At 48.4% G+C, this 15,936-nt stretch overlaps 1 protein-coding gene across 2 annotated transcripts in view; it reads left to right on the top strand.

Annotated features, from left to right (window-relative positions):
- ARRDC2 (arrestin domain containing 2) overlaps nucleotides 1-14,641 on the top strand; it is a 33,382-nt gene extending 18,741 nt beyond the window's left edge. For both annotated transcript variants that reach the window (XM_070748117.1, XM_070748108.1), the window contains exons 6-8: nucleotides 634-796; nucleotides 1,953-2,101; nucleotides 13,356-14,641. In XM_070748117.1, coding sequence (XP_070604218.1) covers nucleotides 634-796; nucleotides 1,953-2,101; nucleotides 13,356-13,412 — 369 coding nt within the window. In that variant the 3' untranslated portion in view covers nucleotides 13,413-14,641. The remainder of the gene's footprint in view (nucleotides 1-633; nucleotides 797-1,952; nucleotides 2,102-13,355) is intronic.
- Nucleotides 14,642-15,936: the final 1,295 nt, after the last annotated feature.

Raw genomic sequence — 15,936 nt, 5'->3', positions numbered from 1 at the left:
ACTCCAATATATAAAAAACGTACATACAGTCATTTCATACACAAAAAACTACATAGGCAGGGGGAGATGTTTCAGTTCCCCCACGCTTGACGACAGAGGTGGGTTTTAAGGAGTTTACGAAAGGCAAGGAGGGTGGGGGCAGTTCTAATCTCTGGAGGGAGCTGATTCCAGAGGGTCGGAGCCGCCACAGAGAAGGCTCTTCCTCTGGGTCCCGCCAAACGACATTGTTTAGTTGACGGGACCCAGAGGAGACCAACTCTGTGGGACCCGGAGGAGACCAACTCTGTGGGACCTAACCGGTCGCTGGGATTCGTGCGGCAGAAGGCGGTCCCGGAGATACCCTGGTCCGGTGCCATGAAGGGCTTTATAGGTGATGACCATAATATTTCTCGTTGCCTTTTCCCCTGTTGCAATTAAAATCCTATTTAAGGCATAGTGTCCAGAACTAATATATATATGTGTGTTATATATAGAAATGCAGTCTTAGCTTTTGAAATGTAGAACAAAGGAGCCCGGATTTGCTTTATTTAGGGCAAACTGGAAATGTTGGATGAGATAGTGTCTTTTCCTCTCTCTCTCTCTCTCTCTCTTTCCCCTAAAAGCTAATGGTGGACTTTTTTTTTTTAATGGCAGGTCTGTGTTGACATCCCAGGGACTTCCAAGCTGCTCCTGGAGTTGCCACTAGTGATAGGCACAATTCCTTTGCACCCATTTGGCAGCCGCACTTCCAGCATCAGCAGCCAGTACAGCCTCAATATGGATTGGCTACAGTTGGGGATCTCGGAACGCCCCGAGGGTAAGCGGCTTAAGGTTGAAATAAAGAGTGAAATGAATTGGGAGATCTATGGCAGAGGTCTTCCATAGGTCTCTATGGATTGAGAGTCCATGGCAGAGGTCTTCAAACCTGGTAACTTTAAAGACCATAGTTGGCTGGAGAATTCTGGGAGTTGAAGTCTTAAAACTTGCCAAATTTGGGGACCTCTGGTCTATGGAGATTTTCAATCATCCCGATTCCAGGTCATGGTTATCCCAAAGGTGCATGGTTATCCCAAAAGGCAACTGGATTTTCTTGGGGGGGTTTTCCTTTGAAAATGTTTTTACTTCTTACCCAAGAAGCGTCTTCAGTTCTAATTCATCTAGAACTGAAGAAGTTTCTTCCAGGAGAAACAATACTTTTTCAAAGTATTAAGCAATAACATTTAGACTTACCGGTATGTACCGCTTCACAGTGCTTTACAGCCCTCTCTAAGTGGTTTACAAAGAGTAAACATATTGCCCCCAACAATCTGGGTCCTCGTTTTACCGATCTTGGAAGGATGGAAGGCTGAGTCAACCTTGACCCTACTGAGATTCAATTTGCCAAGCTCCTGGCAGCGGGTGATCAGCGGAAGTAGCTTGCACTCTAACCACTCCACTACTGAGCTTCTTGGAAAAGGGGGGAAAAAATTCCAGTAGCGTGCTGGAAAAAGCATCTTTTGGGACCTAGTGATTGAAAATAGGGAAAGGAATTCTCTTGTTAATGGTCCTTGAATTAGTAGCATCTCTACTAAGAAGGCCTGCCTCAAGCAGAATTCCAAAAATTGTGCTTTTGTAAAAAAAAAACACAAAATATTTCTAAAATATTAAAGTTTGTAATAGCTTATCGTGTGTGTGTGTTAGTTAAAGGTGGGTGAATTCCTGAGGTCCGTGGCTAGAGCATGCATTTGTGACATTAAAGTTTTCTCAGTGTAGCAAGTTGCAATCTTCTGTAATTTTAAAACTAGATACCATCTTTCTTGGGATGTTTAAAATAATAATAAGTTTGCTAAGTTATGACAAATGTTGTCCTTAGATAATGTTTGGGATAATTTATGTAAAAACATAGTGAGGGGCTGCTGATAGCATCATCTAGATTTTAAGCCTAGAAATCATGTTAAGAGGCACTCAGGTTAATCTACTGTGTTTCTCCTTAGCTCCCCCAGAGTACTCTTCGGTAGTGTCTGGTGAAGAAACCACTGAGAACTTGTCTCCTCCTCGGGATGAATGTCCTGCCTTACTTGAAGGACCTTTCTTTGCCTACATCCAGGAATTTCGTTTCCGACCACCTCCTCTCTACTCTGAGGTGAGCACAAGAGAGTAGTACACGACATATTGTTTTGGTGGAAAAGTTGTACTTTTTGTTGCCCTTCTTATCCTAGCTCGGGGGTTGGCAACCTTAAACGCTGAAAGAGCCACAAAGGCCCCAACCAAAAGCCCCCCCCCCCTTCAATTCTGGACCCACCGGAAGTTCAGTTCCCTCCCCCCCACCATCCCAATACCATAGAGCCGTGATGGCAAACCTATGGCACGAGTGCCACAGGTGGCACGCAGAGCCATATTGGCCGGCACCAAGTCGTTACCCTAGTTCAGCTCCAGCTGATTTTTGGCTTGTGCTGAGGCTCTGGGAGGGGGGTTTTGGCCTCCAGGAGGGCGGGGGAGGCCGTTTTCACCACCACCCAGGTTCCAAGAAAGTCTCTGAGCCCACTGGAAGTTGGGAAACGGGAGCAGGAGATGTTCTGCACAGAGGCAGGGCAGTGAGGGTTAAGCATGCATGGGTGCAGTTTGGGGGCATTGAATTATGGGTGTGGGCACGCAGACAAGTGCGATAGCGCCAGGGGCGCACGCTTTCGGCACTCGAGGAAAAAAAGGTTCACCATCACTGCCATAGAGTCTTTTTACCTCTGCCGACCGGAAGTCCACTTCCTCCACCATAGAGCCTCCTTCTAGTGCAGTCCTTTTTCCTCTACCGACCGGAAGTCCACCTCCACCATAGAGTCTCCTTCTAGTACAGTCCTTTTTCCTCTACCGACCAGAAATCCACTTCCTCCACCATAGATTCTCCTTCTAGTGCAGTCCTTTTTCCTCTACCGACCGGAGGTCCACCTCCACCATAGAGTCTCCTTCTAGTGCAGTCCTTTTTCCTCTACCGACCAGAAGTCCACTTCCTCCACCATAGAGTCTCCTTCTAGTGCAGTCCTTTTTCCTCTACCGACCGGAAGTCCACCTCCACCATAGAGTCTCCTTCTAGTACAGTCCTTTTTCCTCTACCGACCAGAAATCCACTTCCTCCACCATAGAGTCTCCTTCTAGTGCAGTCCTTTTTCCTCTACCGACTGGAGGTCCACCTCCACCATAGAGTCTCCTTCTAGTGCAGTCCTTTTTCCTCTACCGACCAGAAGTCCACTTCCTCCACCATAGAGTCTCCTTCTAGTGCAGTCCTTTTTCGTCTACCGACCGGAAGTCCACTTCCTCCACCATAGAGTCTCCTTCTAGTGCAGTCCTTTTTCCTCTACCGACCAGAAGTCCACTTCCTCCACCATAGAGCCTCCTTCTAGTGCAGTCCTTTTTCCTCTACCGACCGGAAGTCCACCTCCACCATAGAGTCTCCTTCTAGTACAGTCCTTTTTCCTCTACCGACCAGAAATCCACTTCCTCCACCATAGATTCTCCTTCTAGTGCAGTCCTTTTTCCTCTACCGACCGGAGGTCCACCTCCACCATAGAGTCTCCTTCTAGTGCAGTCCTTTTTCCTCTACCGACCAGAAGTCCACTTCCTCCACCATAGAGTCTCCTTCTAGTGCAGTCCTTTTTCCTCTACCGACCGGAAGTCCACCTCCACCATAGAGTCTCCTTCTAGTACAGTCCTTTTTCCTCTACCGACCAGAAATCCACTTCCTCCACCATAGAGTCTCCTTCTAGTGCAGTCCTTTTTCCTCTACCGACTGGAGGTCCACCTCCACCATAGAGTCTCCTTCTAGTGCAGTCCTTTTTCCTCTACCGACCAGAAGTCCACTTCCTCCACCATAGAGTCTCCTTCTAGTGCAGTCCTTTTTCCTCTACCGACCAGAAGTCCACTTCCTCCACCATAGAGTCTCCTTCTAGTGCAGTCCTTTTTCCTCTACTGACCAGAAGTCCACTTCCTCCACCATAGAGTCTCCTTCTAGTGCAGTCCTTTTTCCTCTACCGACCAGAAGTCCACTTCCTCCACCATAGAGTCTCCTTCTAGTGCAGTCCTTTTACCTCTACCAACCAGAAGTCCACTTCCTCCACCATAGAGTCTCCTTCTAGTGCAGTCCTTTTACCTCTACCAACCAGAAGTCCACTTCCTCCACCATAGAGTCTCCTTCTAGTGCAGTCCTTTTTCCTCTACCGACCAGAAATCCACTTCCTCCACCATAGAGTCTCCTTCTAGTGCAGTCCTTTTTCCTCTACCGACCGGAGGTCCACCTCCACCATAGAGTCTCCTTCTAGTGCAGTCCTTTTTCCTCTACCGACTGGAGGTCCACCTCCACCATAGAGTCTCCTTCTAGTGCAGTCCTTTTTCGTCTACCGACCAGAAGTCCACTTCCTCCACCATAGAGTCTCCTTCTAGTGCAGTCCTTTTTCGTCTACCGACCAGAAGTCCACTTCCTCCACCATAGAGTCTCCTTCTAGTGCAGTCCTTTTTCCTCTACTGACCAGAAGTCCACTTCCTCCACCATAGAGTCTCCTTCTAGTGCAGTCCTTTTTCCTCTACCGACCAGAAGTCCACTTCCTCCACCATAGAGTCTCCTTCTAGTGCAGTCCTTTTACCTCTACCAACCAGAAGTCCACTTCCTCCACCATAGAGTCTCCTTCTAGTGCAGTCCTTTTACCTCTACCAACCAGAAATCCACTTCCTCCACCATAGAGTCTCCTTCTAGTGCAGTCCTTTTTCCTCTACCAACCAGAAGTCCACTTCCTCCACCATAGAGTCTCCTTCTAGTGCAGTCCTTTTACCTCTACCAACCAGAAGTCCACTTCCTCCACCATAGAGTCTCCTTCTAGTGCAGTCCTTTTTCCTCTACCGACCAGAAATCCACTTCCTCCACCATAGAGTCTCCTTCTAGTGCAGTCCTTTTTCCTCTACCGACCGGAGGTCCACCTCCACCATAGAGTCTCCTTCTAGTGCAGTCCTTTTTCCTCTACCGACCAGACGTCCACTTCCTCCACCATAGAGTCTCCTCCTAGTGCAGTCCTTTTTCCTCTACCGACCAGAAGTCCACTTCCTCCACCATAGAGTCTCCTTCTAGTGCAGTCCTTTTTCCTCTACCGACCGGAGGTCCACCTCCACCATAGAGTCTCCTTCTAGTGCAGTCCTTTTTCCTCTACCGACCAGACGTCCACTTCCTCCACCATAGAGTCTCCTTCTAGTGCAGTCCTTTTTCCTCTACCGACCAGAAGTCCACTTCCTCCACCATAGAGTCTCCTTCTAGTGCAGTCCTTTTTCCTCTACCAACCAGAAGTCCACTTCCTCCACCATAGAGTCTCCTTCTAGTGCAGTCCTTTTACCTCTACCAACCAGAAATCCACTTCCTCCACCATAGAGTCTCCTTCTAGTGCAGTCCTTTTACCTCTACCAACCAGAAGTCCACTTCCTCCACCATAGAGTCTCCTTCTAGTGCAGTCCTTTTACCTCTACCAACCAGAAGTCCACTTCCTCCACCATAGAGTCTCCTTCTAGTGCAGTCCTTTTTCCTCTACCGACCAGAAATCCACTTCCTCCACCATAGAGTCTCCTTCTAGTGCAGTCCTTTTTCCTCTACCGACCAGAAATCCACTTCCTCCACCATAGAGTCTCCTTCTAGTGCAGTCCTTTTTCCTCTACCGACCAGAAATCCACTTCCTCCACCATAGAGTCTCCTTCTAGTGCAGTCCTTTTTCCTCTACCGACCAGAAATCCACTTCCTCCACCATAGAGTCTCCTTCTAGTGCAGTCCTTTTTCCTCTACCGACCAGAAATCCACTTCCTCCACCATAGAGTCTCCTTCTAGTGCAGTCCTTTTTCCTCTACCGACCAGAAATCCACTTCCTCCACCATAGAGTCTCCTTCTAGTGCAGTCCTTTTTCCTCTACCGACCGGAGGTCCACCTCCACCATAGAGTCTCCTTCTAGTGCAGTCCTTTTTCCTCTACCGACCAGACGTCCACTTCCTCCACCATAGAGTCTCCTCCTAGTGCAGTCCTTTTTCCTCTACCGACCAGAAGTCCACTTCCTCCACCATAGAGTCTCCTTCTAGTGCAGTCCTTTTTCCTCTACCGACCGGAGGTCCACCTCCACCATAGAGTCTCCTTCTAGTGCAGTCCTTTTTCCTCTACCGACCAGACGTCCACTTCCTCCACCATAGAGTCTCCTTCTAGTGCAGTCCTTTTTCCTCTACCGACCAGAAGTCCACTTCCTCCACCATAGAGTCTCCTTCTAGTGCAGTCCTTTTTCCTCTACCAACCAGAAGTCCACTTCCTCCACCATAGAGTCTCCTTCTAGTGCAGTCCTTTTTCCTCTACCAACCAGAAGTCCACTTCCTCCACCATAGAGTCTCCTTCTAGTGCAGTCCTTTTTCCTCTACCGACCAGAAATCCACTTCCTCCACCATAGAGTCTCCTTCTAGTGCAGTCCTTTTTCCTCTACCGACCGGAGGTCCACCTCCACCATAGAGTCTCCTTCTAGTGCAGTCCTTTTTCCTCTACCGACCAGACGTCCACTTCCTCCACCATAGAGTCTCCTCCTAGTGCAGTCCTTTTTCCTCTACCGACCAGAAGTCCACTTCCTCCACCATAGAGTCTCCTTCTAGTGCAGTCCTTTTTCCTCTACCGACCGGAGGTCCACCTCCACCATAGAGTCTCCTTCTAGTGCAGTCCTTTTACCTCTACCAACCAGAAGTCCACTTCCTCCACCATAGAGTCTCCTTCTAGTGCAGTCCTTTTACCTCTACCAACCAGAAGTCCACTTCCTCCACCATAGAGTCTCCTTCTAGTGCAGTCCTTTTTCCTCTACCGACCAGAAATCCACTTCCTCCACCATAGAGTCTCCTTCTAGTGCAGTCCTTTTTCCTCTACCGACCGGAGGTCCACCTCCACCATAGAGTCTCCTTCTAGTGCAGTCCTTTTTCCTCTACCAACCAGAAGTCCACTTCCTCCACCATAGAGTCTCCTTCTAGTGCAGTCCTTTTTCCTCTACCGACCAGAAATCCACTTCCTCCACCATAGAGTCTCCTTCTAGTGCAGTCCTTTTTCCTCTACCGACCGGAGGTCCACCTCCACCATAGAGTCTCCTTCTAGTGCAGTCCTTTTTCCTCTACCGACCAGACGTCCACTTCCTCCACCATAGAGTCTCCTCCTAGTGCAGTCCTTTTTCCTCTACCGACCAGAAGTCCACTTCCTCCACCATAGAGTCTCCTTCTAGTGCAGTCCTTTTTCCTCTACCGACCGGAGGTCCACCTCCACCATAGAGTCTCCTTCTAGTGCAGTCCTTTTACCTCTACCAACCAGAAGTCCACTTCCTCCACCATAGAGTCTCCTTCTAGTGCAGTCCTTTTACCTCTACCAACCAGAAGTCCACTTCCTCCACCATAGAGTCTCCTTCTAGTGCAGTCCTTTTTCCTCTACCGACCAGAAATCCACTTCCTCCACCATAGAGTCTCCTTCTAGTGCAGTCCTTTTTCCTCTACCGACCGGAGGTCCACCTCCACCATAGAGTCTCCTTCTAGTGCAGTCCTTTTTCCTCTACCGACCAGACGTCCACTTCCTCCACCATAGAGTCTCCTCCTAGTGCAGTCCTTTTTCCTCTACCGACCAGAAGTCCACTTCCTCCACCATAGAGTCTCCTTCTAGTGCAGTCCTTTTACCTCTACCAACCAGAAATCCACTTCCTCCACCATAGAGTCTCCTTCTAGTGCAGTCCTTTTACCTCTACCAACCAGAAGTCCACTTCCTCCACCATAGAGTCTCCTTCTAGTGCAGTCCTTTTACCTCTACCAACCAGAAGTCCACTTCCTCCACCATAGAGTCTCCTTCTAGTGCAGTCCTTTTTCCTCTACCGACCAGAAATCCACTTCCTCCACCATAGAGTCTCCTTCTAGTGCAGTCCTTTTTCCTCTACCGACCGGAGGTCCACCTCCACCATAGAGTCTCCTTCTAGTGCAGTCCTTTTTCCTCTACCGACCAGACGTCCACTTCCTCCACCATAGAGTCTCCTCCTAGTGCAGTCCTTTTTCCTCTACCGACCAGAAGTCCACTTCCTCCACCATAGAGTCTCCTTCTAGTGCAGTCCTTTTTCCTCTACCGACCGGAGGTCCACCTCCACCATAGAGTCTCCTTCTAGTGCAGTCCTTTTTCCTCTACCGACCAGACGTCCACTTCCTCCACCATAGAGTCTCCTTCTAGTGCAGTCCTTTTTCCTCTACCGACCAGAAGTCCACTTCCTCCACCATAGAGTCTCCTTCTAGTGCAGTCCTTTTTCCTCTACCAACCAGAAGTCCACTTCCTCCACCATAGAGTCTCCTTCTAGTGCAGTCCTTTTTCCTCTACCAACCAGAAGTCCACTTCCTCCACCATAGAGTCTCCTTCTAGTGCAGTCCTTTTTCCTCTACCGACCAGAAGTCCACTTCCTCCACCATAGAGTCTCCTTCTAGTGCAGTCCTTTTTCCTCTACCAACCAGAAGTCCACTTCCTCCACCATAGAGTCTCCTTCTAGTGCAGTCCTTTTTCCTCTACCAACCAGAAGTCCACTTCCTCCACCATAGAGTCTCCTTCTAGTGCAGTCCTTTTTCCTCTACCGACCAGAAATCCACTTCCTCCACCATAGAGTCTCCTTCTAGTGCAGTCCTTTTTCCTCTACCGACCGGAGGTCCACCTCCACCATAGAGTCTCCTTCTAGTGCAGTCCTTTTTCCTCTACCGACCAGACGTCCACTTCCTCCACCATAGAGTCTCCTCCTAGTGCAGTCCTTTTTCCTCTACCGACCAGAAGTCCACTTCCTCCACCATAGATTCTCCTTCTAGTGCAGTCCTTTTTCCTCTACCGACCAGAAGTCCACTTCCTCCACCATAGAGTCTCCTCCTAGTGCAGTCCTTTTTCCTCTACCGACCAGAAGTCCACTTCCTCCACCATAGAGTCTCCTCCTAGTGCAGTCCTTTTTCCTCTACCGACCAGAAGTCCACTTCCTCCACCATAGAGTCTCCTCCTAGTGCAGTCCTTTTTCCTCTACCGACCAGAAGTCCACTTCCTCCACCATAGAGTCTCCTTCTAGTGCAGTCCTTTTTCCTCTACCGACCGGAGGTCCACCTCCACCATAGAGTCTCCTTCTAGTGCAGTCCTTTTTCCTCTACCGACCAGACGTCCACTTCCTCCACCATAGAGTCTCCTCCTAGTGCAGTCCTTTTTCCTCTACCGACCAGAAGTCCACTTCCTCCACCATAGAGTCTCCTTCTAGTGCAGTCCTTTTTCCTCTACCGACCAGAAATCCACTTCCTCCACCATAGAGTCTCCTTCTAGTGCAGTCCTTTTTCCTCTACCGACCGGAGGTCCACCTCCACCATAGAGTCTCCTTCTAGTGCAGTCCTTTTTCCTCTACCGACCAGACGTCCACTTCCTCCACCATAGAGTCTCCTCCTAGTGCAGTCCTTTTTCCTCTACCGACCAGAAGTCCACTTCCTCCACCATAGAGTCTCCTTCTAGTGCAGTCCTTTTTCCTCTACCGACCGGAGGTCCACCTCCACCATAGAGTCTCCTTCTAGTGCAGTCCTTTTTCCTCTACCGACCAGACGTCCACTTCCTCCACCATAGAGTCTCCTTCTAGTGCAGTCCTTTTTCCTCTACCGACCAGAAGTCCACTTCCTCCACCATAGAGTCTCCTTCTAGTGCAGTCCTTTTTCCTCTACCAACCAGAAGTCCACTTCCTCCACCATAGAGTCTCCTTCTAGTGCAGTCCTTTTTCCTCTACCAACCAGAAGTCCACTTCCTCCACCATAGAGTCTCCTTCTAGTGCAGTCCTTTTTCCTCTACCGACCAGAAGTCCACTTCCTCCACCATAGAGTCTCCTTCTAGTGCAGTCCTTTTTCCTCTACCAACCAGAAGTCCACTTCCTCCACCATAGAGTCTCCTTCTAGTGCAGTCCTTTTTCCTCTACCAACCAGAAGTCCACTTCCTCCACCATAGAGTCTCCTTCTAGTGCAGTCCTTTTTCCTCTACCGACCAGAAATCCACTTCCTCCACCATAGAGTCTCCTTCTAGTGCAGTCCTTTTTCCTCTACCGACCGGAGGTCCACCTCCACCATAGAGTCTCCTTCTAGTGCAGTCCTTTTTCCTCTACCGACCAGACGTCCACTTCCTCCACCATAGAGTCTCCTCCTAGTGCAGTCCTTTTTCCTCTACCGACCAGAAGTCCACTTCCTCCACCATAGATTCTCCTTCTAGTGCAGTCCTTTTTCCTCTACCGACCAGAAGTCCACTTCCTCCACCATAGAGTCTCCTCCTAGTGCAGTCCTTTTTCCTCTACCGACCAGAAGTCCACTTCCTCCACCATAGAGTCTCCTCCTAGTGCAGTCCTTTTTCCTCTACCGACCAGAAGTCCACTTCCTCCACCATAGAGTCTCCTCCTAGTGCAGTCCTTTTTCCTCTACCGACCAGAAGTCCACTTCCTCCACCATAGAGTCTCCTTCTAGTGCAGTCCTTTTTCCTCTACCGACCGGAGGTCCACCTCCACCATAGAGTCTCCTTCTAGTGCAGTCCTTTTTCCTCTACCGACCAGACGTCCACTTCCTCCACCATAGAGTCTCCTCCTAGTGCAGTCCTTTTTCCTCTACCGACCAGAAGTCCACTTCCTCCACCATAGAGTCTCCTTCTAGTGCAGTCCTTTTTCCTCTACCGACCAGAAATCCACTTCCTCCACCATAGAGTCTCCTTCTAGTGCAGTCCTTTTTCCTCTACCGACCGGAGGTCCACCTCCACCATAGAGTCTCCTTCTAGTGCAGTCCTTTTTCCTCTACCGACCAGACGTCCACTTCCTCCACCATAGAGTCTCCTCCTAGTGCAGTCCTTTTTCCTCTACCGACCAGAAGTCCACTTCCTCCACCATAGAGTCTCCTTCTAGTGCAGTCCTTTTTCCTCTACCGACCGGAGGTCCACCTCCACCATAGAGTCTCCTTCTAGTGCAGTCCTTTTTCCTCTACCGACCAGACGTCCACTTCCTCCACCATAGAGTCTCCTTCTAGTGCAGTCCTTTTTCCTCTACCAACCAGAAGTCCACTTCCTCCACCATAGAGTCTCCTTCTAGTGCAGTCCTTTTTCCTCTACCGACCGGAGGTCCACCTCCACCATAGAGTCTCCTTCTAGTGCAGTCCTTTTTCCTCTACCGACCAGACGTCCACTTCCTCCACCATAGAGTCTCCTTCTAGTGCAGTCCTTTTTCCTCTACCAACCAGAAGTCCACTTCCTCCACCATAGAGTCTCCTTCTAGTGCAGTCCTTTTTCCTCTACCGACCAGAAGTCCACTTCCTCCACCATAGAGTCTCCTTCTAGTGCAGTCCTTTTTCCTCTACCAACCAGAAGTCCACTTCCTCCACCATAGAGTCTCCTTCTAGTGCAGTCCTTTTTCCTCTACCAACCAGAAGTCCACTTCCTCCACCATAGAGTCTCCTTCTAGTGCAGTCCTTTTTCCTCTACCAACCAGAAGTCCACTTCCTCCACCATAGAGTCTCCTTCTAGTGCAGTCCTTTTTCCTCTACCGACCAGAAATCCACTTCCTCCACCATAGAGTCTCCTTCTAGTGCAGTCCTTTTTCCTCTACCGACCGGAGGTCCACCTCCACCATAGAGTCTCCTTCTAGTGCAGTCCTTTTTCCTCTACCGACCAGACGTCCACTTCCTCCACCATAGAGTCTCCTCCTAGTGCAGTCCTTTTTCCTCTACCGACCAGAAGTCCACTTCCTCCACCATAGATTCTCCTTCTAGTGCAGTCCTTTTTCCTCTACCGACCAGAAGTCCACTTCCTCCACCATAGAGTCTCCTCCTAGTGCAGTCCTTTTTCCTCTACCGACCAGAAGTCCACTTCCTCCACCATAGAGTCTCCTCCTAGTGCAGTCCTTTTTCCTCTACCGACCAGAAGTCCACTTCCTCCACCATAGAGTCTCCTCCTAGTGCAGTCCTTTTTCCTCTACCGACCAGAAGTCCACTTCCTCCACCATAGAGTCTCCTTCTAGTGCAGTCCTTTTTCCTCTACCGACCGGAGGTCCACCTCCACCATAGAGTCTCCTTCTAGTGCAGTCCTTTTTCCTCTACCGACCAGACGTCCACTTCCTCCACCATAGAGTCTCCTCCTAGTGCAGTCCTTTTTCCTCTACCGACCAGAAGTCCACTTCCTCCACCATAGAGTCTCCTTCTAGTGCAGTCCTTTTTCCTCTACCGACCGGAGGTCCACCTCCACCATAGAGTCTCCTTCTAGTGCAGTCCTTTTTCCTCTACCGACCAGACGTCCACTTCCTCCACCATAGAGTCTCCTTCTAGTGCAGTCCTTTTTCCTCTACCGACCAGAAGTCCACTTCCTCCACCATAGAGTCTCCTTCTAGTGCAGTCCTTTTTCCTCTACCAACCAGAAGTCCACTTCCTCCACCATAGAGTCTCCTTCTAGTGCAGTCCTTTTTCCTCTACCGACCAGAAATCCACTTCCTCCACCATAGAGTCTCCTTCTAGTGCAGTCCTTTTTCCTCTACCGACCGGAGGTCCACCTCCACCATAGAGTCTCCTTCTAGTGCAGTCCTTTTTCCTCTACCGACCAGACGTCCACTTCCTCCACCATAGAGTCTCCTCCTAGTGCAGTCCTTTTTCCTCTACCGACCAGAAGTCCACTTCCTCCACCATAGATTCTCCTTCTAGTGCAGTCCTTTTTCCTCTACCGACCAGAAGTCCACTTCCTCCACCATAGAGTCTCCTCCTAGTGCAGTCCTTTTTCCTCTACCGACCAGAAGTCCACTTCCTCCACCATAGAGTCTCCTCCTAGTGCAGTCCTTTTTCCTCTACCGACCAGAAGTCCACTTCCTCCACCATAGAGTCTCCTCCTAGTGCAGTCCTTTTTCCTCTACCGACCAGAAGTCCACTTCCTCCACCATAGAGTCTCCTCCTAGTATAGTCCTTTTTCCTCTACCAACCAGAAGTCCACTTCCTCCACCATAGAGTCTCCTTCTAGTGCAGTCCTTTTTCCTCTACCGACCAGAAGTCCACTTCCTCCACCATAGAGTCTCCTCCTAGTGCAGTCCTTTTTCCTCTACCGACCAGAAGTCCACTTCCTCCACCATAGAGTCTCCTCCTAGTATAGTCCTTTTTCCTCTACCTCTCCTAACCAAAAGCCCTATCAAGTGTGGAGACGACCGGCGACAGGAAGAGGCAGCAGGGGGATGAAAGAGCCACATGCGGCTCCAGAGCCGCGGGTTGCCAACTCCTGTCCTAGCCGCTATCAAGATCTTGCTAGTAAATGTATTTTATCCAATCAAATTTCCTGGAGGATCTGTGGGTAACTTTTCTCCGTTCTTGCTCTCCTTGAAATCTAGGTGGACCCCAACCCTCCATCCGACAACAGCATCCGTCCACGTTGCATGACTTGCTGAAGGAAGCACTTGCCTGGCTTGAGATGAAAGGAAATCCTTTAAATGAGAGAGATTACCGCAGCGGAAGCTCAATAGTGGGGCGAGGAAGGAGATCTTTGCCCCAGGAGAAACGCAGGTGCCCATTCTTCTTCGGCGCGCTACACAAAACGCCTTCGTTGGACTCTCTCCGCAACAGAGCGAGCGAGCTCGGCGTTGGTGAGGAAGAGCGAGCAGAGAGCTCTTCCTTTAGCGCATAAAGTGGTGACTGCTCAGGATCAGCACAAAAGCCTTTTGAACTGTAAAACGATCTCTGTGCTTTCCTTGAATGCGTTTCACTATGTCCTTCCAACACCTACAGAGGGGTTTTTCATTCTGTGTAGACTGAAGCTGCAGAAGGAACCCATTCACCCCGAGAATCTGGGAAGACGCTTCTCCTCCATTGCCTAGAATTCCACAAATGAGACAGAAGGTGGCTGAAAGAATTCCTCACCTTATGACACTGTGTCACTGTTAACACTTCTGACATTTTTTGGGATTTACCCAGCTGGGTTTCACTTCTAATTTCATCCAAAAAGCAGACCCATGTGGGAATGGTCAAGGGGTTGAGTGGATAAGAGTCTCCAGTCTAAAAAATATTGTTGATAAAGGGCAAAAGGGCTGCACATCTGTTTCTCCCTAACATCAGGGGAGAGATTTGTTTTTTGATTAATGCAACAGAATTGCAATTTGTACTATCAGGGAATAGCAGTGACGTGGTTGTAAACAGGTGGTTGATTTTGCAACTTCATTTATTAGTGGGTCTAAATTTCTCAAAACTAACACTTTGAGTTATGGAATTTAGAAAAATATATATATATATATATATATTTGGATTTTGCTGGCTGTATGAATTCCACCGAAATGGAGAATAGAAATGGATTGTATGAAACGTTATTGGGAGCCTGCTTTCCCCCATTTCAAAATGGGTCTTAATTAGACTCCCAAGAGAGGTGGGGCGGGGGCAGTGAACCCCCCCCTCCCTCAAATGCATTCCGGATGCTTCTAAGCATGTAAACATCCTGCTTCTGCCCCACGTGGGGCTGGTGGCCTTGTTTTTGTACCTCTTTTCTGTTACTGTATACTCTGGTTTGATAATGACATAAACCTATTTCTAGGTTTGCATTTTATAACCGTGGTCGCCTTTAACTGTTGAAAAGCAATGTTCCTAGTTTTGTATGAGGTTTGCAATTAAATTACTCAAAACTTTTTAATCGCTGGGATTTTCTTTCCTTTTTTTTTCATTCAAGCCGTCTTAACTTGCTTAGCTTTCACCTGTCTCCCAAGTAGAATGCCAGAGTTTATGTGCCAGTGAGGGTGAACTTTTATTCTCTCATGTGCTGAAAAATCATGCACATGTGCTATCACGCATGCACGAATGCCCACACCCATAATTTAGTGCCTGGGGAGGGCAAACACAGCGCCACCCACCCCCTGGAGGCTCTCTGGCGGCCGGAAATGGCCTGTTTCTCAACTTATGGTGGGCCCAGTAGGCTCATGTTTTGACCTTCCCCAGGCCACAAAGCAGACCTGGGCAAAGTGCGGCCCAGGGACTGGATGCGGCCCGCACGCTGTCTGTGATCGGCCCGCGGAGGTAAGAAGGAAGGAAGGAAGGAAGGAAGGAAGGAAGGAAGGAAGGAAGGAAGGAAGGAAGGAAGGAGTCCAATAAATGCTCATTTTTTAACTGTTCATTGGTTTCATCGGCCTTTCCAAGAAATTTAAAGCAAACCCCCACCCCACCCCACCTCTCAGAGGGAAAAAAGGGAGGAGGAAGAAGAAGAGGAATCCAAAGCTACTTTCAGGCAAAGTCTCCACTATGTTTTCTCAACTGACATCGTAGGTCAGTTGAAGAGAGGCAGCTGAAAGGAATATTTTGAAAGAGAAGTAAAGAACTGCCCAAAAGCAGAAATAAAAGGCAGAGAAAATCAGAGAGACAGAAGCTTCTCTCCATCTGGAGAAGGAAGGAAGGAGAAATGGAGGGAACAAGGAAAGAAGGGGTGGGCAATTAATTTATAATTATATAATTAATTATATATTATAATTGTAATATAATTATAATATATAATTTTATATATATATATATATATATATATATATATATATATAAATATATATATAAATATAATTATAATTTATAATTATAATATACTTAACTCAGTTCTACCCAATAATATATAGTATTGGGTAGAACTGAGTTAATTATATTAATCCGGCCCTCTAAAACAATCTCAATTTCTCATGCAGCCCCATGGCAAAATTATTTATTTATTTATTTATTTATTTTATTTATTAGATTTGTATGCCGCCCCTCTCCGCAGACTGGGGGGCGGCTAACAACAGTGATAAAAACAGCATGTAGCAATCCAATTAATAAAACAACTAAAAACCCTTATAATAAAACCAAACATACACACAAACATACCATGCATAACTTGTAATGGCCTAGGGGGAAGGAATATCCTACATATTATTGGGTAGAACTGAGTTAATTATATTGGCGGCATAAATG

Source organism: Erythrolamprus reginae, chromosome 1 (genome assembly GCF_031021105.1).
Source record: "Erythrolamprus reginae isolate rEryReg1 chromosome 1, rEryReg1.hap1, whole genome shotgun sequence".
In the NCBI taxonomy this organism is placed as follows: Eukaryota; Metazoa; Chordata; class Lepidosauria; order Squamata; family Dipsadidae; genus Erythrolamprus; species Erythrolamprus reginae.
Note: the sequence above shows the minus strand (reverse complement) of the source record. Positions and strands in the feature narration are given on the sequence as shown.